General features: G+C 41.9%; 2 protein-coding genes and 2 long non-coding RNA genes across 7 annotated transcripts; 2 read left to right on the forward strand and 2 right to left on the reverse strand.

The window, feature by feature from the left end:
• Window positions 1-1,119: 1,119 nt before the first annotated feature.
• palb2 (partner and localizer of BRCA2) lies at window positions 1,120-11,678 on the reverse strand. Of its 4 annotated transcripts, none has more exons than XM_040145607.1 (13): window positions 11,466-11,678; window positions 10,705-10,779; window positions 9,986-10,045; window positions 9,722-9,902; window positions 7,750-9,282; window positions 4,814-6,336; window positions 4,506-4,658; window positions 4,098-4,180; window positions 3,795-3,944; window positions 3,595-3,711; window positions 2,380-2,467; window positions 2,043-2,260; window positions 1,120-1,953 (listed from the first exon to the last, which is right to left on the reverse strand). In XM_040145607.1, the coding sequence occupies exons 2-13, from the start codon at window positions 10,762-10,764 to the stop codon at window positions 1,722-1,724; spliced, it is 4,398 nt and encodes a 1,465-aa protein (XP_040001541.1). In that variant the 5' UTR covers window positions 10,765-10,779; window positions 11,466-11,678; the 3' UTR covers window positions 1,120-1,721. The 4 variants fall into 4 exon arrangements, with proteins under 4 accessions (XP_040001541.1, XP_040001540.1, XP_040001543.1 ...); XM_040145606.1 differs by having other exon boundaries at window positions 11,090-11,678; XM_040145609.1 differs by lacking the exon at window positions 11,466-11,678 and adding an exon at window positions 10,926-11,078.
• Window positions 10,973-15,318, forward strand: LOC120799968. The gene is made up of 2 exons (XR_005708918.1): window positions 10,973-11,229; window positions 14,700-15,318. It is a non-coding gene; the product is annotated as an uncharacterized LOC120799968 (long non-coding RNA).
• On the forward strand, window positions 11,798-14,225 carry LOC120799969. Its single transcript, XR_005708919.1, has 2 exons — window positions 11,798-12,378; window positions 13,560-14,225. It is a non-coding gene; the product is annotated as an uncharacterized LOC120799969 (long non-coding RNA).
• On the reverse strand, window positions 13,002-19,203 carry LOC120799967 (retinol dehydrogenase 8-like). The gene is made up of 6 exons (XM_040145610.1): window positions 18,895-19,203; window positions 14,930-15,091; window positions 14,637-14,816; window positions 14,312-14,405; window positions 13,885-14,068; window positions 13,002-13,757 (listed from the first exon to the last, which is right to left on the reverse strand). Exons 1-6 carry the CDS (start codon window positions 18,998-19,000, stop codon window positions 13,530-13,532), a joined length of 954 nt encoding a protein of 317 aa, XP_040001544.1. The 5' UTR covers window positions 19,001-19,203; the 3' UTR covers window positions 13,002-13,529.
• Window positions 19,204-20,988: the final 1,785 nt, after the last annotated feature.

Below are 20,988 nucleotides of genomic sequence, written 5' to 3' on the forward strand. Positions count from 1 at the left end.
AAACAGAAGAATGTCACCGCTACTGTATGGAATTTGTGCCTTTTATAGGGTTTTTATAGAAATGAGCCATATTTTCTTCAATATGCTTAATTTTGTTGACACTGGAAACAGCATGATTCAGGTAGGACTTTCTCATATGGGTATCAGGTAGGTTGGTTGGTCTTTTAAATTATTCAAATGTAAATATTCCAAAATGTTGCTAATTTATTTTTGGCGCGTAAGCGTTTGAACTTAAATTTAACAGGTTTAAAAACAGTATCTCAATATGTTCAAAATCGACTGCAAGTAGTTTTTCTAGTGGTCGAGTTCGAATGAGAAAATATCTCATGAATTTTCCAAGACGTGGTCACCGAATGCAACCTCATGTCAAGTCCATGAGTCATCTAGTTCAGTCCGCAGCGACTGCGACGTTGATGTGCTGACGGACCTTTTTCACGGCAGACATTTTGGCTTGTCATAGCAGGAAAACCCCAGGCGTAATTGATAACCTTAAAAAAAAAAAAAGCACTGCACTTAGGTGAGCCAACCTGGTATTGTGCAACGCTGGCTCACTGCCATGGCCTACCGGAAAACTTGATGGAACTGAGCCATCTTTAACACATTTTATTTCTCCTGCCCTGCCGTGCTGTAAAAACCAACTGTAAAAATACTGCAGAATTAATGTTGTACCTCTGTATTTAGGTGATGCTGTTATGTGTTTGGCTTAAAACCAGTGAGAGACAAGTTTGCTTCCTCACTTAGGGCACTTGTAAACTTTGCCATTAAGTGATGATTGGAGACACACACACACACAAACACACACACACACACACACACACACCACACTTGTGTAAACCTACACAAGGTGTGCAGCCTGTAGAGTGGGAGATAATCCAGTAAAGGAAGCCTAAATGAGTATATTTCCTCCCAGATACAGTAACTGTTTGTGCTTTTGAAAAATAAAAGGCACTTCCAAACTCTCAGCCCTCTTAAATGGAATATTACTGACATAATGGTTTTGGTCAACCACAGCAGTGTATGAATTTAAAAATCACTGAATTCACAGAAGTTTAATGTCAATTATATATATATATATATATATATATATCTATAAAAAAAACAACTTTGGTAACACTTATTTTTCTTTAAATATAACAAATATAACAACATGTCGTCAAGTAAGCAAAGAACAGTCAAAACAGCAAAGGTAATAAAACACACAGCTGGTTTTCAGAATGGGGTTACAGTGGTCTTAAAAAGTGAAAATTCCCCATCAAGTAGACATGGTCACACAACGAGGTTCAGTGAAGAGATATTAAGTGTGTGATACCGGTGTTCTAAAAACAACATATCCAAAGGTTGGAGGAAAACAAGCAGATGTCGCAACACTCCACCTTTAACAGTTGAGTCTTGCTAAGGTATTGTTTCCTGAATGAGGCTTTACCAGTGGGCCACTGAATTATGGGATATATTTAGTCTACGTTTTATTAATCCCAACATTTTAGCGAGTCTGTGGCCTAGGGACAATCCTGTAACTGAAAGTTGAATTTCGTCACACTGAAATGTCAGCAAGGGAAGCCGCGGAACCTCTTCACAATGTATTCAGGATCAGGCAGAATGAACAGATGTTAAAATTTTAAAAAGGTGTCTCTAAACTGAAGCCATGTTAAAATCTTTATGTAAACATTCATACAGTGACAGAAAAACCTTTATGTTTGATAAAAGTAATCTGAGTCTATATTTTAGCGGCAGAGCGAAGTCAGACTCGTACTGTAGCAGTGTAAAGTAACATCTCCGTTGTGGTGGCCAGTCACCAGCATGTCTCGTCCCCCCCAGCGAGCCAGCTGCCAGCCCTCGCTCTCAGGAGCCCACACCATCCTCGAGGCCCCCCAACGCCCGAGCTCCCAGACACACACACAGCCGCTCTGACTCAGGCCGACCACGCTGGAGCTGTTGACATCGGCTTCACACAGTCTGCAGAGCACAGAGATGGGAGTGTTAGGGTACATGAATGTACATGTACAGAAACACACACCTTTGTCCTTCATCAGACCTCATCTCACCTGCCAGACCAGGCTTTGGGAGGATACAGTCGAGTAGCCAGGACAGATTTGCTACTTAGAGGGTTAACGGCGACCAAGGAAAACAAGGCGGTCTTCTTCCTTTCCTCTTCCTTCTCCTCCTCTGAAAATATTTCATCTTTCGCTTTGGCCTCTTTTTCTTCTTCTTCCTCCTCCAGGGAGCTGAGCAACTGATGCTGCAGCAGGACAAATAACACTCCCTGTGCACAAACATACACATTCACAAAAAAAAAAACACACGGGAGTAAGACAATCGGAGGAGCGAGGCAGCTACAGTGGCACAGGCAGCAAATCTTACACGCAAAGCAAACAGACTTACACGGTAGGAGTATCCTCTGAGACAGGCCGTGTTTGATAAACCATCTCCGAGGACGATTCTACGCAGCAGCTGCCCAGTCTTCAAATTCCTGTAACAAACAAACAAAAAATAAGTTTAACTGTAAACAGCAGCAGTGCATGTGAGCACCATACTGAGATATTAAAGGCCCTTTTCACAGCGGACCACCTTTGGCATGTCACAGTGGGAAAAGCACGCGTTATTGATAACATTAACAATGACTGCATACTATTTAGTTTTACCAGTTCCAAAGAAACGCATAATGTCTGCTGTGAAAAAGTTCTATTCAAAGTCTTAAAAAAGACTGAAATCACTTGTCATTTCTCTCAAAGTGTCTCAGATTGCTTATGTTCATATATTCAACATTTAAAGTCTAGGACATTATTTAATGTTTGAGTTCTATGGTCAGTTAAAGCAGATATTCATCACTAACCCCTGATCAGAGCAGGGCTAAAATCGATCAGATTTGTTATTTAAGTGACCGATACGGGATCACAGAGCCCTGGACCCTAACACAGCATGCATCGGCAAAAGACACAGAAACACGTTGGACAGGTGATCACACATGCACAGACAAACACATTCACCCCAACAAAGTTGTGGGCTAAATTAGACCCTAAATATGTGCCCCAAAAAGTCCCCAAAATTGTGTGAAGCCAGATTGGTATTTATATGATCATAGATTGCTAGAATTTATGGGATTATAAAAAAATTCAAAAAAATCACACACTGTCAGTATGAACCAATATTAAACTTTTCACTATGAAAATTCTTTTGCCTTTGTCTGAATTATGCGGTAATCTTTCGTATGAACGTTCTTCCTGGCTTGTGCCCTGGCAGCCTAGTGGTTTAAGATGCATCCCATTCAATCGCAGCATCTCCAGTTCGATATCAGCCAGGCTACTTAGTTGCTTGTCCTATTCCTCTCTCCCTCCCTACTTTCCCTGCCTGTATCTTCACTCTGAACTTTCCAGCAAAAGCAGAAATGCTAAGAAGACAACTGTCCTCTGTTGATATGCCGGGTCCAATGGCCACAAGGAAGCACCAGTCGGTTACTGACGTTAACTCTCTAAATGACTTCAGTCTTTGCGAAAACACAAATACAGTTGACCAGGGCGGACAGTTGAACCGAGGACCTTTTGCTGTGGGGAGACCATCAACATGGCAATGACTTGGATCTGTCCTGATCTTGCTTACCAGACAAAGACACGTCCACCCTCATCTGTGCCAATCAGAGCATCAGAAAGTCCGTCCACTGGAGCGAGGGCCCCGACACAAACACCAGGAGACGCAAGGGGCTGAGAGCTCGGCTTGCTGAGGGAGAGAAATGGGACACTGAGATACCCCTGGAATGGGAAAGTAAGTGAGAGAGAATAAATACAACAACTCGGTGTTACCTGCTGTTGTCTGACATTTTAAACACCTGCAGGTTTGAACCTGTGGCTGAGTGGGAGGAGGTAACCACTCTGGACCTGGACACGCCTACAACAGCCTGGACAACCCCCTCACATAGCAGCACTTGCATGAGGCTGGAGCACGACAGCATCCTGTGCACAAGGACAACACGCATACACACAGTTAAGCCGAATTTCCGAAACACTGAGGCTCTGCGAACTACAACAGCTGGTTTTCACAGGCACGATCAAGCCCATGTCCACCGAAAAATATCCTTAGTCTAGCACGAGGCTCAATTCCTTCACCTCACTTCTCTGATTTCCAGCTGACCCAGAGTCACAAACACCAGCCCAGCAGCATCCGGGACAGGAAACACATTGATCACCGGCTGTAAACAAACACAAAAATAAATCATATCAATTAAGCGTGCATTATAGCCGCTTTAAAGCTACCCCGTGTCACGTTGTTGTAATAATAAAAAAAAACAAAAGTGTATGTTTCCAATCACTGTTTCTCACCAAAAAACATATTGCTACATTTTCTGGCACATTACCGCCATCAGCAGGACTATATAACACATCTACCATGTGTTTCCTTACAAGCATGGGAGATGCAAACAAAACAGGGACAACTTGTAAAGGAAATGCTCCATAGCACTACTGGTGGTCAAGAAACTCCAGAGGGTACCTTTAAGACACACACAAAACACTCACGTCATTGAAGGTCCAGGTGTGTATTAAGCTCCAATCGGATGCTGGAGTCTGACTCCACAGACACACTGCCCATTTTCCCGCCGCTGCTACACACAAACCGCCTGAGGGTCCAGGCAAACAGCACGTGTCCACCAGACAGCCTCCTGCTGGGGCCTGAATACACAGACACACAATAATTTGCTCAAAAAATATTATAATTGCTACAGACACACACATTTCCTTGGAAAATAATTGCTTGCTTGAATCCAAAATTGCACACTGAAGCCAAGCAATAATTTTTTGTTGTAAGTTGCTTAGTTGTTTTTTACCTTCAATGTGTGTGTGCATCTCATCACGTGTTGCTCTGTTCTCGGTACCCCCTGGCCACCTGTGCCCTGCGAGTGGATGCTGGATGCAGTTGGACAGGTGGCCGGTTCAACCCTGTGACACTGATCAGCTCTATCTGACGGTTCTGATGAAGCCTGGTCCTGATTGGAGGGGGAGACTAGAGGCTGGCTGGGAGGGAGGGAAGTGATGGACAGACAGGGGGAGAGAGCCGGAGGAGAGAGGGCCTGGGTTGTTGGGCTGTGAGGAGGAGGCAGGGTGAGAGCTGGGGCAGAGGGAGAACAGGTCTGGGGGAAGCCGGTGGCAACAGGGTGGGGGGTGAGTCCTAGGGTGGGTAGCATGGGGCTGGAGGGTAGAACTGAGGAGGGCAGGTGTGGGGTTATGAAGGGGCAGGGTGCTGAGGCCGGAGGAGGGCTTGATAGGAGCTGAGAGTGGACACTGTGGTGCGGCGAACACTTGTTCTGATCTTTCTGTTCCACTAATCTGTCCCTGGGAGGACGTGTGGTGGGTTCAGAGGATTCCTTCGAATCTTTGGTAGGAGATTTCACATTCACATGCTTCACATGAGACTCTCCTGGAGCGTCACAGTCAGTCCATGTCTGTACAGCAGTGCAGCTGTTAGAAGGCTCCTCAGGTGTTTCCTGTACAGAGCAATCAAAGGAAAGAGTCTTAATGACAGCTTTGTCCTCCCTTTGGTGGTTTCCAGGCCTCTGATCCTCCAAAGGATAGAATTCACCAGCACAATCTGTGTGTTTCTCTGATGCAGGCTGCTTTTTAAGTTCATTCGACCGCCCAACGACATAGTCATTCACTTCACCTGAAGGTCTGTCGGCAAAATTCATGTGAGGCTGAGGTTTGACACAGTGGTCTATAGATCTGTGCGTGTTGTTGGCTGAGATGCTACCCTGGCTATGAGTATTCAGAATCAAAGTATCTTGCTCTTTATTTTGAGCCACACAGTCAGCAGGCGGCTCTCGAACCACTGACACAGATTCGGTTGAGCTGGTGAGAGTCTCTGCATGGAGGTTTTCAGTCTGCTGCTCCTCAGGGGTTTCCGTAATATCTCGGTTGGATGGCTCTTCAGCTAAGGACTGGCTTGCAAGCTCGTGGTCTGCCGATAAGTTTTGGACTTCTACAGACTGTGTAGCGGCCTGCTTTTCTGCCGTTGGCTGCTGTGAATTTGCTATCGTAGGCGTGAGGCTGAGTGGGAGAGGAAGGGGCATCACTGGGTCACTGGTGCTGTAACGAGGGTGAGAGTGGCGGATGCTACTACGAGTATTATAAGAGGGAGATGCGAAATGTTCAACTCCTGATTCCACAGCGACTTGGTGAAGCTTGTGTAGCTTCAGGGAGGCAAACTGGTCATCGGGGAGATGAAAATCTTGGTGGAGGTCAAAATTCATCAGGTTGTTGACCAGCGAGCCAGGGGACAGAGACAGGAGAGGAAGAAGAGAAGTTTGGGCAGTTGGAGAGGACGGCAAGAGGAGAGATCGCCAGCTCGATGTACCTGTAAAAAAAATGATAATGTAAGATGATGCAGACAGGTGAGGCACATAACATGCTCCTTACTGTGTATATAACCTAAATCAGGGGTGACCCAACTTAAAGTATAAGGCCTGAGTTTTTTGGCTGGACTGCAATGACGGGACCCTCCCTGTAAACGCGAATGTCTGTGGCTGAATGACTGAGTGATAAAGTTACACAATTGGTCCTTGCTCCTTCAAAATGAAAAGGCACAAACAGTTTCTATAACGTCATCAGGAGGGTGTTTAAAGGCAGTGTTCCCAACTTAGAGCCTTGGTCGCTAGATTTACGGACTTTTCACACCGCTTTAATGACTTTTCCTAACAACTCTAGCGACATTTCGGACAAACCTTAGCTACTTTCTGTACAAGAGAGTCACCAGTGTTGCCCCATGAGCGCGAGGTCGAGCTTTCCTTCTGCAGGCACACCTTTCTATGCGTCTCGTTCGACTGACCGCACGGCAGCTGACACGGACGTGGAGGAGCTTCTAACTTTCTTTCTGAGTGATAATTTTTACGAATAATTATAGTCGAAGTCACAGCACAGCTGAATGGTGATTTTGTCAGATGACGTTGCGGTTATAAAATCAGGATTTTAGCAGCGCAGAGCAGCAGCTCTGAAATGGCCTGGAAGTGACTGCTGGTTAACATGTAGTCTTATTGGGCGCATTTCAGTCTGTATTTCATACTTGTTCCGTTGTCTGACAACAGAAACAGAAAAACATGTGAATGAAAACAGCTTAATTGGGAATTTAGCTGCATTAAATTACTGTATATGTGAGCACAGAGATTAGCAGAGAAGCAAACAGACAAAGGGCTGTCCAGCCATTATTTGGTTTTATCCTACTATTTTTTTTAACTATTGTCAACTATTCCACTTAAGGAACTAAAACCAACAATTAATTTATTCAGTAGTATCTGTGCCACAGCCTGACATTATGCTTTTTTTTAATGCTTTTGTGCAGTAGAACTCCAGTCTTTTTTTTAACAATTTGTGTTTGTATTATTTCACTATTATGCAAGTTTTTTTTCTTTTGCTCAGTAACTTTGGACATTTTATTAGTTATACAAAATTGGTTCATTTGTATTTATTTCTAAAGATATTCTGAATTATATAATTGAAATGCATGGGTGCCAATAATTTTGACAAGGACTGTATATCATGCTGTGGACAGTGCCTTGTATTAGATGAATTGGACTAAACTGGGAAATTGTTGTTAATCATGCCACGATAACACCAGGCTTTGATCGACTTTATATAATAACATATTGCTGTATCCAAAACTGGATATAAGGTAAATTAATATTTTAATATGAGCAGGACAAAACTGCAAACCTTCTTTTCATTCTGTCTGGAACATTAACCCACATATACAGAGCCACGATACAGGACTTACTTTTGCTCATCTGTTTGGATCTGTTTGTCCTGCCACTGTTCTTCAGAAAGATGGGATAAACCATCTCCGGATGTCCGGAGGCAGGGCTGTACTGAGATCCATTAACCCCAGAGGAAGGCTGGGTAGCTTTGCTGTGGGTGGACACAGGCTGGGGGTCATCTGGCACAAGAACAGGTTCCCCAGGAGTGAGACAAAGATTCGGTCCATCAACTTCATGGAGAGATGGGGAGGAAGAGACCGAGGTGCTGGTGGGCTGGGGATCCTGTGAGGTTTGTTCAAAGACTGTTTGATGGGTGTCTGAACTAAGAGTGGATCGTGGGGTCTGAGTTCTTCCTCTGCCCCTGCCTCTGCCTCTTTTTCTCTTCCTGCCTCTTCCCGGACGAGAAGTGCTAACTGCAGGGGATAAAAAAGCGTCCGTATTGGTCTGACTGGCAGACATTTTATCTGAAATCTCGCTTGAGCTCTGACTGTGGCCAGTAAGCTCCGCAGATGTATCAACAGTCTGCACATGAGATGTTTCATGAGGATCTACAGATGCAGTTGTCAGAGAGGAGAAATCTGCCTGAGTGTGTTGATCTGAACATTCATTGGCGTATGTGTGCCTGTTCGATCCTCTGCCACGGCCACGGCCCCGGCTCCGGCGATGTCGTCCTGTGCTCAGCTGGGAGAGTATGACGGCCTGCATGTCAGGCTGACTCTGAGAAAATGTCATACGCCTTGTGGTTCGAACGTAGTACTCCGCTGGGAAAAGCAGTCCCTCCACTAGGGTACAGGAGTCCAGGAGGCCCACACTCTTTCCATCTCCTTCAATCCCACTCTTTTCTTCTTTTATTTCCATGGTATTATCATGCCCTTTTTCATTTTCTATTTTCTCTTCTGCATTTTGTTCCATGTCTTTATTACTGTTCTCTTTAAAAAGCGTTATTTCGCTCTGTCCTCTACTATTCTCACCATCGTTTCCTCCCTCTATCTCCTCTCTGCCAATCGGTGTGCAATCTTGTCCACTTTCCTCAGTGTGTATAGCAGAGTTCCAACATTTGACCAGCAAAGAGGTCAACTCTGATTCTTTTTTCCCTTCAGCTCTCGACTGACTCTCTTTTTCCCTTTGTTCTTGATATCCTTGCATCTTCTTTCCCTCCATATCTCCTGTTTCAGTGTGCCCATGTGCATTCCAGTGTGGAAGCAGCAGAGAGGGAGACTCGGACTCTGAAGCAGAAAAAAGCTCTTCACTTTCATTCACAACCTCTGTTCCTTCAGACTTGATTTTCTCCTCCTCTCCTTCCGTTATAGCACCCTCCATCCTTTCCCTCTGCTCATGTCCATCCTGACTGTTGTCCGTGATTGTGCCAGCCTCAGCACTCCTCCTTTCCCAGCGCAATCGGCTGCGCCGAGACCTGAGGCGCAGTGCAGGACTGGGTCTGTGATCTCTTGCTGCATCATGGCTGGGATCTGGGGTTTGTGGGCAAGCGGCATCAGAGGGGAGCAGGAACCTGATCACCTGGCTCCTCCTGAGGTTATCAGAATGTGCTGGACCTGGTAAAACATCAGGAAATCCGTGAATTTCTATTTGCACTGTTATTGCATGACTGTGTAACCTCAACCATGACAAGATATTTTCTGTTTTGGGATGGACAGGCATGGAAGCAATGTATGTGTCAAAACTGCATAGGATAGAGAAAGAAAAGCTGACATAAACACATGTACACACACAAAAAACATGTATATACATGCATATCTACACATCAAGTCCAGTAACAAATACATTCTTCCTTTAATGATCAGAGCCTTTGCATCAACAATGGGTGAGTTTATAGTATAACTAAACAACTAATCATATTTGTATTGCACATAGGGTTAAATGATTTAAAATGAATACTTTTACAGCATGTATGTCTATCTCACAGCCATTGCCCCTGTATACTGATGAGAAGATTAACTACCTGTACTTTGCAGCTGATTTGGATAGACTCACTTTCAACGTGTCCCTGGCGCTGAAGTACACCTTGGGCTGTTGCATTGGCGGTGTTCAGTGCCAACGAAGATGGGTTGGGACATGTGTTAAATGTCACCTCTGGGTCTCTTTGGTCCAGCTGGTTCTGCTGCGTGATCCTGCTCCTCACATGTCTACGCACTGTTTCCAAATGCTCAGCACGCTGTGAACAGATCAACGTGTGTGCGGGACAAAGATTTTCTAGATTTGACTTTAAAAAGCAAATTAAAAGAGAATATGTCTTACCTGCAATCTCTGGGCTGTTCTGAGATATTCCCTTTGTAACTGTGCCAACTTCCTACGAAGCTGAGTGGGGAAAATGTTAATATGTCAGAAGAGATAGTGCTAGGTTCATGGTAGCACTTCGTGTGGCTAAACTGTGTAGACAATTCTAAATAGTGGCTGTAAGTAGCTAAGTACATTTACTCAATTCTGCACTTTTTAAGGGTACTTGTACTTTACAAGAATATCTCAATTTTCTGCCACTTTATACTTGTACCCCACCACAATTTAGAGGGAAATATTGTACTTTCTACTCCACTACATTTGTGTGATAAATTTAATTACACTAGAGACTGAATATACACAATATAAAAATATAACCCAGACATAAATAATGATGTATTATTATAGATTAGGATAAAACTTTATTGATCCACGGGGGAATTTTACAAACTACCCAGCAGTATATAAAGTCATTAAAATCCAGCTGCAACATTAGTGTGAACACATCCATATTTATAATCCAACAACGTAATATATTATTCTGAAATGGGCCATTCTGCATCATAAATTCCTTCACTTAGCTACTTAAATTATATTTAGATGCTAATACTTTAGTGCTTTTAAGTTAAATTTTGAATGCAGTACATTTACTTGTAATAGAGTGTTTCTACACTGTGATAATGGTACTTTTACTTAAGTAGAAGATGTGTGTACGTCGTCCACCAGTGAATGTAAATTACCTTCTCCTTGTCATCGTAGTGCAGTGTAGTCCTCAGGTGCTCCTCCACATTGCTCTCCATCCTTTTCACTCGGCCCTAACACAAGAATAAAGTCATATATAAATATAACACAGCTAATTTGGCATTAGTTTATGTATATTTAATAATAATAATTATTGTTATATCTAATTCATGGTGTATGTCTTTAAAACAGGCTAGTTTACCAAAACCAGAGGGCTAACGGTGTGGTTCGAAAGTAAGTAGTGAGATTAGCTAAAAGTTAGTAACCGAATGATACGTTAACGTTAAAGATCAACATCAAAGGTTGCACACAAGTTCCGCGACTCTGTCCAAATGATAATTATGACAATAATGTAGTTAATGTTAACGTTTAATTCAGACTTACACCGACTTCGCTGGTTTCCCCCTGATAAGTTTATTTTGATGTTCGATCAAACGGGTATCGATTTAGTTCTAATTTCCCGCGACTCCCAAAACAGACTTCAGCAGTCGAGCTCCGAGGGCTCGATAAGCCGGAGAAAGGAGGTAAGTTAAGTCACTTCTACTCACTGAAATACCTCAAAGTTTAATTTCGTATTCACTACAAAATCTTAAATTAATCTTATATTACTTCCACGTATACAACGTATTTGATTTAGAATGCTAAAAATGTGGAAATTGCCATTTATAATGGACGATATTTGACCTTTTTCGTTTCAAGCTGATAATAAACGTTAAATCTGTCGAACCCAAACAAGCTAACGTTAGCTTAAAATGTTTACCTAAATGACTGCTAATATCACATCATTACCGACCATTTTCCAAAGCACTACCACATGAGGTTACCCATGGCCACCATGAGGGTATCATAAATATATTAAACAAATCTGAAGTACTATGCTCAAACTATGTAGAAATATTATATGGATAGTTTGATTTATGCTGTGTGTTTCTTTTGGGGACTGACAAACCCAAGAAATGTTTCTTTTAATCAATAATTTTAAAAACTGCCCCCACAACAGAGGACTTAATTAGGAACACCTGGACACCTGTTTATTTGTGCAATTAGCCAATCAGCCAATCGTGGCAGCAGTGCAATGTATAAAATGCAGATAAAGGTCAGGAGCTTCAGTTAAGCTTCACATCAAACATCAGACTGGGGGGGGGGTCTGAGTGACTTTGACTGTGGTATCATTGTTGGTGCCAGTCAGGCTGGTTTGAGTATTTCTGAAACTGTTGATCTCCTGGGATTTTCAAACACAACAGTCTGTAGGGTTTATTCAGAATGGTGCCAATCTACTGCTCTGTGGATGGAAATGCTTTGCTGATGAGAGAGGTCAGAGGAGAATGGCCAGAGTGGTTCGAGCTGACAGAAAGGCTTCGGTAACTCGGATAACCGCTCCTTTAAACTGTGGAGAGCAGAAAAGCATCTCAAGATAAACAACAGGCTGAACCTTGAGGCGAATGGACTACAACAGCAGAAGACCACATCGGGTTTTGCAATCCTGTCAGCGAAGAACATAAATTTGAGGCTGCAGGGGGCACGGGCTCACCAAAACTGGACAGTTTGTGGACAGAGTGGAAAAGCATAGCCTGGCCTCATGAATCCCACAGATGGTATGGTCAGAATTGGGCGTCAACAGCATGAATCCATGGACCCAACCTGCCTTGTGTCAACAGTCCAGGCTGGTAATGGTGTGGGGAATGTTTTGTGCCTTATTGCCATTTATTGATTGATTGATTGATTGTAACTGTTGTTTCTTCATTTGAATTCTGTTATAATCAAAATATACTGTGGGTATTTATAATTAGGCAGTTTATTGCATAACTTATTGCATTACTTGTTTTGTTATAGGACCAGAATATCCCAGTGCCTTTTTTTTTTTTTTTTTTTCTTTTGGCAGAATGGTAGTTCTCCATCATTTCAACAGTAACTACAGAGACTGATATGTTGACAGGTCAACTAAAGCATGATTTCATTACTCAGTTTGTTCACCAGATAGCACTAACAAGTTTATTTTTCTACTGTAAAAAGTCCCACTCACATACTTGGTCAAAATTCTTTAAATTTTCCAGAACTGTAAAAGGTTTGTTCATGTAAAATAATTCTGCAAATATTGACGTGCTGCAAAAATCTTGTATTGGTCGGGCTATAACTTTAACCTGAAATGATATTGTCAAGTAGGAGTGTTTTTCTACAGAAAGAGGGAGAAAAAGGGAGGACACTTTTGTGCATGCAGCTAATAATGTGTATGCAACCAAATTTGCTGAAAACAATGAAAAGCACTAACACAACTCCTGGAGGGTATAAAGTTTTAATGCCAAAAAACATGTAAATAAATGCATAGGCTACAAATCAAACAAGATGTAGGCCTATCTGAACCAATTACAGTTTCAAACTGTCTGAAATGTGAAGTTATGAGATTGATTTGGATAAAATCGGGCTACAGTATGTTGTATCATAAGTGCAAACCGTACTTATATGGCACTCTGGGTAGGCTAAAATAAATTCTAAAACCGTTATAGTATTTCAGCACAACTGAACTCAGGTGTGGTATCTATACATTCATAAGCTACAGTTTTATACAGAAATAAGAATATAGAAGGAAATATGGCAGGTCACAAAAGATAAACTCTTTGAAACTGTTGGATGGATTTGTTAATGTTTTCTTTTTTTTCTTTATTTGCACTAAAGTGACTTTTGCTACATGACCTTGGGCAGGTACTGTATTTTTGAATTGTTTTTCGAGATACCCTGACAACCTAAGCCATGGTAGTGTGTAGTTTTTATTCCGGTCTACAGAGTGTGTTTGTGTTATTCACACTGGTGTACAAAACAGGAGTTTTTAATTTGGTGAAACTGTCCTGCTCCTCAGACATCCACAGGTGAGGTACTTCATGGCGGTCATGCTGATGTGCATGAGAGGGCCCAGGTTGAAGAGCATGTGGTAGAAGGCATGGACAGACAGGCCTCCGGTTTCATCAGCATATTTCAGTGCTACGATGGGCGTGTACATAGCGTTGGTCAGATTACGGAAACGTGGGCTGCTTGCTTCAATCACTTTCTTGGTGCACTGCAGAAAGTGGGAGGATGGATAGAAAAGACTCAAGATTTGCAGTCAGACTTAAAGGATTAATCACCGGTGCAGACAAACCAATAAGGCAGAGTGAGGCTGAGTCACAGACTACTTGAGAACTTACTCTGGCGATGTCATCAGGTGTTTGTCCCAGTGTTTCAAAGATGTCGATAGAAGAAGGAAGGTAGACATTTTTGAAGTAATGCACTGTGTCAGGATCAGCTCCAGGACACTCCCTCTGCTTCACCTCCTGGATCATCTTTGCCTCAAATTCCGTGTGCACTGGACCCGGCTCAATCATTGACAGTCTGAGGAAAGAGACACTGGAGCTCAACAACAGAGCATGGTCAGATGGAAGAAGAGCCCTATGGGCATATGAAATCATTAATTGATCGATTACGTGACAGCGTATGGCTCCACAACAGTTTAAATACTTCATTAATCCATTAAAAATTCTGCATACTGCTCATGTCGTTGCTGTTAAACGTCAGACAATGTTTATGTAACGTAACTGCTTTGCTGACAATGCAAATAGTGTTATTGACACTCACGTGACGTTAAACTTTAAGAGTTGCACAGCCAAACTCTCACAGAAGCCCTCCATGGCAAACTTGGAAGCTGCATACACGTCATTAAACACCACACCTGCAGAGAGAAAATACATGTTTAAATTCTACTTCCAGACAACATGAATAAAGACATGCCGTAGTACTCCATTAGTCTTCCCTCACCTCCACCCACTCTCCAATCTGGCCATCGTCTACCCCTCCATCCATCAAACCGAAGCAGACAAACCTGTTATTTTTAGCTGTACCATCTATCATCCCACCCCTCCTCTTCCCTCACTCATCCCGTCACACCTCTGTCTCTGTTCACCTTGCAGTCCCATTACGCTGCTGACCACAATGATGTGTCCTCCTCTTCTTTTCTTCATATCAGGCATCACCTCCTTTATCATGCGGATGACCCCAAAGACATTTGTCTCGAACACTTTCTTCATCTCTTCAATGGGGATGCTCTCCACAGGACCCACCAGGCCGATACCTGCATTATTGACTGGTTAGGAGAAGAAGAAAGAAACAAGGGAGACGGGGTGTAATCAGTGTCAGTTTTAGTCATTGCAACAATCAAAGGTGCAGCGTGTTGAGGATGCATTCAGTTTTACTTACTAAGAACATCCACATGTCGATCTTTGATGCCATTAATACACTGTTTGACGGACTCATCGCTGCAGACGTCGAGGACAGCCAGAGAGAGAGTCTTCCCATATGCATCCCCCGCTGCCTCTACCAGCTTATCTTTACGTTTCAGATCACGCATTGTGGCTATGACTGTGGACAGTTGGATGACAAGGGAAAATAAATAACGAACTGAGTTTGAAAGAGATCATTCAATACCTATGTATTACACTGACTTGACATGTTGTGATTTTCTTTGGTAACACTTGTTTCTCTTTCTGTCAGGCCTGTAGAAACATGTTAATTTGAGCAGACAGAAAAATGGGAAGAAATTATACTAATAAGCCATGTAATTGGAGCTGAATAAAGCTTTATAGGAAGGCGTAGTCCCACAGTCTTTTCCACTAACATTTTAACTCCAGAGTTTTCTCAAAGAGGACATGTAATTACTCTTTCGGAAAAGCTGCAAAAAAAATCTGTGTTTTTATGTCCACATTGTAACCTAAATGGGTATCTACTGTATTGGCTGGTAATATTAGAAGACCTTGTCATGTAATATAAAATAAGATAATGATGTTTAGCTAATAGCAGGAGTCACAACAGTTGTTTTAGGATGCTATTGTGTTCATATTTTACTATCCAGTGAATTAGTAGATGGATACCTATTTAGCTTATCAATAGTTGTTTAACATGTGTTCAGCAAAGTAGGTTTTCTGTCTCTATCTTTTTGGATCAGTCCACCACTTTGGTCCAGACTGAAATATCTCAACAAATGGGTTGCCATGAAATTTTGTACAGATGTTAATGGTGCCCAGGCGACGTATTCTGATGACTGGTGATCCCCTGACTTTTATTTTAGCACTGCAGGAGGTTGACATTTCAATAACTATTGGATGGATTTCCATTAAGTCTGGTACAGATAATCCTCGTTGCCCTCATCATGAATTGTAATCACTTTGGTGATACCTGCCTTTTCATCAAATCTTTATTAGAAGGTCAATTTAATTTGTCCGGTGCTTATGGTTTTGACCAAATACCTGCAAACCCATTGACATTCACATCCGCCTCAGCTGCACTTTGTGTCAATTAGTACATTTTAGCATGCTAACACGCTACACTAAGACGGTGACCATGGTAAACATTATGCATGCAAAACATCAGCAATGTCATTGTGTTAGCTAAAAGCAGTGCTGTGAGTTTGTTAATGGATATAACGCTCCCTCAGGCTGCTGCTGTAAATAGGCATGTGATTAGGCATCCTGCCCAGGTAAATGTGGTTACAAGAGATAACTGCACTATCAAAATCAGTGTACTGGCTCAGGCTGCATGGAGGCTCACATAACATAACGCATGCACGAAAAAAATATCCTGTACATTCCTGTTTCATGATACGTGTGTATTGAATGATTTTTAAAAAGTTTTTTGTCAAGTGTAAAATGTTCTTTTGAATTCTACTGCAGCATCAATACATGTTCTGTCTGTGTGCACTCCTGTATGTTTGTGGAGTTTTTAGGTGTAATTTTCCATCCTGAGTGATTCTGTCTTTTGTTTTCAATTCTTGTCACAGGAATAACGTAAAGAAAGGAATAAAGGTCATGGAGAACTGGGAGGGAGGTGCGACAAAAATATTGTCAACAAGGCAGAATGGTAGGTTAAACGGAGGGTGAAGTACACAGACAAACTCTAAGGAAACTGTGTTCGTTTTCATGACTGAATCTATGGGCTGTTTTTCCTGAATGCTCTTTCTGAATACATTTCTGAAAGAACACAAACAGTGGAAAAGGTAGTGCTAAAAATAACGGTGGTCATTCTGGTAACGATAACCTTAAGTAGCCTTAACACATACTCTGTGGTCATAGACAGGCCTGTTACAGCAACCAGTTTACACATCAGCATTAACGTCTTGCCGTGGTGCTCACGTCACCGGCCTGCTCCAGGAATAGCCCTTGCCAGCCTGTCATTCATAGTGGAGCTCTATGAGCTGGGGGGGGGGGTTAAGCCTAACCAAGACTGTGCTTTGGCTTTAGTTATTGTCTGGTGTCTTAAGAGTGACATAAGGTTAAGTTGGGATCAGAGACATAACTATGTGTAGGGAGGTATAGTGAGGTTGGAGTGTTTCCTTAAGCTGGAAGAGTTCAGTGCAGACCTCAATGATACCAACACACCCAGTATTTTGGGCATAACCAACATATTCTCCACCTACTGCTGCACATGGGAATCCTTCCATTGTTTCCTATCAGTTTCCATATGGTCTGAAAGTCATTTAGGGGACTCAAACTAGCTTGAGTTTGTATGCCTGCTTTAATTTTTGTCAGCGTTACATTATCATTGTATGATAGCGCAGTAATGCAGATTGATTTGAAAAATCTGCCCTGCTTTACCTCAAACAGTAATGTAACTGACTATGAGACTTTAATACAATATGAAAACAAAGGGAAACTAATGGAAACCTGCAGCAGTAGAAGATATACATTCAAATTTCCCAAACACAGTAGCATGTTGTGCTTAATGGTTAGTTGTGATGTAAAGTGTAAAATTGATGACTTAAGTGGACCACCTGCAATTGGGAAAAAAGGGTAAAGAATGTGAAAGGAGGTAAAACTAAAATATCTCAGTATGAAAGTCAATAAGCCCATATTTAAATGATAGGGCTCCAGCATTTTGTCACCATCGTCATTATTTATTTCATGTTGGGAAACACAAACACATGCAAACTTTGTTATGGTGAAGGGATAAAATTTATAAAGAATGGTGTCCTCTTTTTATATTAAAGATAGACTGCGTGTACCTTAAATCTGCTTTGGAGGAGGATTTACAGTTGGTTACAGATGGGTTGTGGGAGGAAGCCGTTGGAAATTTACACACAGTCTCATTTTGGATTAGTCATTGTCTGATGCTGTTATGACTTAATTTCTCTGGTAAAACTTTGCAAACTGTTTTTTTTTATATCAACTCCATTTGGGACTGGTGTAAGCTGCTTTCTCCCTTCCTGGCATGTCTTTCATAAAGGGTCTAGTATTGGATATTTGTTTTCCAGACCGTAGATATTTTTGTGCTAGTGGCAAAACCAGATTAATCGATTGCAGTAGTCTACGACTTTTGTGACTCTATTAGGATCTGGGCAAATTCTCCTAAACTAGAAAAATTCCACGTCCTCAAGAGACCACAAAATTCCTAAAATGATATGGCAAACTTTTCCTAACATGTTGAAAGTCCCTGGTTGCATGTTGATCTGATGTCCAGGTTTTATATTTCTCTTGAAGGTATTTGAAGCTGAACAACAATAAAGCAACAAAAAGATTAGTAAACGTTATCACTCATATCCTGATGCAAAGCGTCTTGGCAGCCTAATTATTTTACAGATATCTGACCTTTTTCTGTGAGGTCCCCTTTTTTGCACGTAGGCCCCTCTGAGGAGTCTTTAAGAAAGTTAACGGTGACCTCTGACCTCCCCGTGGGGAGAGGAAATGCTGTATGGAGCTTCCTCTCCAGGGTTCAGCAGAGAACACAACCTCGAATTTTCTCCAGTGTCTCAGTTAAATTCAGTCATCAACTGATGGAAACAGTGGCTTTGATGTGCATAATCATGTGGACTATGTAATACTCTTATGTCATTACCCTCCAGTCCTGATGTAAGCATCTTATGTGTAACCAGCAAGGCTGTGGTAGGAGTAACAGTGAAGGTATCCTTTTTTTTTTTTTTTTTAAAGTTAAACAAATTATATGGAATTCCATGCAAATAAAGTTATTATTTTTATTAGAAGAAATTGCATTATTTTATTAAGCAATTTACTGTCTATTATTAAACTGTTTTCCTTCTCTTTATGCTTGGGCAACACTAGTGTAACCTGTTTACATGCTGTGCCAAGTAAATTGAAATTGCAATTAAATATGATCTCTCTCTCTCTCTCTCTCTCTCTCACTCACACACACACACACAAACACGGTGCACCTACCGTGATAACGCTTCTGTTCATCCTTTGCCAGCATCACGGCCATCCTCAGGCCGATACCGGAGGAGCAGCCGGTGATCAGCACCACTTTCTGCCCGGGACTCACCATGGCGCCGCCGCCTCTCCGCTCCGTTGGCAAACTGAAGACACCGGCAGCCAAGCAGCTCTGCGGGATGAGCGGCGATCTGAGGTGGGAGCCGCTGTAAGAGGATAAGGGAGAAGGAGAGCGTCACATGGACGGGGCGCACAGCCACAACGCAGATGAGATTATCTAAGGGCTCGGTCGGGTCGGTCCTGCGGTAGTCATTTACAACTTCGTTATGTTATTCAATAACCAAAAATTACCCATCAGGCATTACTGCAAAATTAGATAAACCTTCTGACTCTTAGTGACGTTTGTTTTCTGATCAACAGCGAACTTCAAAGCGTACAGAACAATTGAATAAGAAGCTGTTTGAAGTTGAATGTCGGTACGTCAAAGTCAGCGTCTGTAAGCCTCCGCGAAGAGGTTTGGCGCCGCCCAGTGGTCAATGTGATTATTTCTTCAAATGAGCCCACTGTGACTATGAATGGGTTGCATTTGCCTGGTCTTCCAGGGCAACGCAAAACCTGGCTACATTACACACGATGATGGTTCAGGATTTTTTTTTTTTTTTTTTCATTTTTATCAGTGTGAGAGAAAAAAAAACTCATATTTATGACCAGTAAAATGATAAAACAAAAGCTACACCTAACCATAGGAACAAGAACAAATAAACACAAGTCTCTCTCTCTCTTTTCTCTCTCTCATCCCCACACACCTGAAGCTGGAGGTAGGGGCCATTGGAAATATGCCAGGAATCCATTTTCTTCTTATTCTTCAAAATAGTCAGTATGTATGTGTGGCTGGATGCAGTTTACTTCCGTTACCACTGTTACCAAAATATAAACTTCTAATAATTACTGCGCACTACATTTACATTTATCTTAAAAAATTTCAACATTTTACCAAACGTTAGACTAGTTCTCTCCAGTATATTCACAAAAATACAGTAGTTTGCGTATCTGTTCATTAGTTACAGGTTGGAAAGCACTTATGCTTTTTCCTCTCACCTTCACATAAAGACAATGCATGTTAATGATAATTTTTACAAAATACTGCGGCAAGATGGCACCAAATTGCACCAAGAAAAGTTATTCCTTCCTAATGCATGAAACAACAATGTTAAGTGTACTAGAAACCTGCACCCTTAATTGAGCCCTCTTTTATGTGCACATTCCATATTTTCTCAGTTATCAGTACACAGTAAAATGTGCTGTATAATAGAGTTTTAGGCACATTTTGTTTTATCTTTATTTATTTTGTAATTTTAGACATTCTTTAGCTGTCTTAAATCTATTTTCTGTAATTTATTTAGATAAAAAAAGATTTAATTACAGCCTAATTTGCTCTGTTGTGCATGATTAACAAGTGCATTTTGTTGCACTTTAATGTATAAAATATGCTGCAGTGCCATATAAATATATTTAGATTTGATTAGATTTTACAATTTTATTTTGTTCTTTTGGTCACCTGCTCACACTATCCTTTTAAGTGTGGGTCATATTTTAGCCTGCAAGTGATCTAAACGTCTTCTTAGACAATACTGACTAGTGTAGACTCGAAGCTGAAGCACAACAGGGGAGGTCTGAGGCTCAAATGGGTGTTCATGTGCACGTATGCATGTGTGTGCTTGCACTGAGCTCAGACTCTCTCTGCCTTCTTCAGCCAAAAACTTCTCCTAAAAACTCATAAAAGGTTTCTGATACCTCCCAGTGAGCTGCTGGCCTCATCTGACTTTTCCACATGAGAGAGAAAGAATGATAAAGCCATGAAAGAGATGGCTTGGAGTACATTTGGGTTTGTTTTTTGTTTTTTTGGTGCCTAAAAGACGAATATGGAGCGTGTTTGAAGAGACTGTGGGGTGGGCAAAGACAGACAGGCACTGGAATTTGGAATCTGCAGAAGCATATTTTTATTAGTTGGGCAGCACCGTTGTCCTGTCCTAGCATGCTTTGTGTGTGTGTCTACCTCAGACAGTCTGTGTGTGTGTGCGTGTGCGTGTGCGTGTGTGTGTG

Source organism: Xiphias gladius, chromosome 15 (genome assembly GCF_016859285.1).
Source record: "Xiphias gladius isolate SHS-SW01 ecotype Sanya breed wild chromosome 15, ASM1685928v1, whole genome shotgun sequence".
NCBI classification, from domain to species: domain Eukaryota; kingdom Metazoa; phylum Chordata; class Actinopteri; order Istiophoriformes; family Xiphiidae; genus Xiphias; species Xiphias gladius.

What these genes read in the sequence shown, in the direction of transcription:
- palb2 (XM_040145607.1), bottom strand. Translation starts at nt 10,764, where the DNA reads ATGGAGAGCAATGTGGAGGAGCACCTGAGGACTACACTGCACTACGAT. An exon ending in CTGGAAATCAGAGAAGTGAG is followed by an intron (nt 3,945 to 4,097) that starts GTGAAGGAATTG and finishes CCTTGTGCACAG; the next exon opens with GATGCTGTCGTGCTCCAGCC. An exon ending in CCCAAAGCCTGGTCTGGCAG is followed by an intron (nt 1,954 to 2,042) that starts GTGAGATGAGGT and finishes TGTGCTCTGCAG; the next exon opens with ACTGTGTGAAGCCGATGTCA.
- LOC120799967 (XM_040145610.1), bottom strand. Translation starts at nt 19,000, where the DNA reads ATGGTGAGTCCCGGGCAGAAAGTGGTGCTGATCACCGGCTGCTCCTCC. An exon ending in CAGCGTAATGGGACTGCAAG is followed by an intron (nt 14,406 to 14,636) that starts GTGAACAGAGAC and finishes TTCTCTCTGCAG; the next exon opens with GTGTGGTGTTTAATGACGTG. An exon ending in CTCTTAAAGTTTAACGTCAC is followed by an intron (nt 14,069 to 14,311) that starts GTGAGTGTCAAT and finishes CTCTTTCCTCAG; the next exon opens with ACTGTCAATGATTGAGCCGG.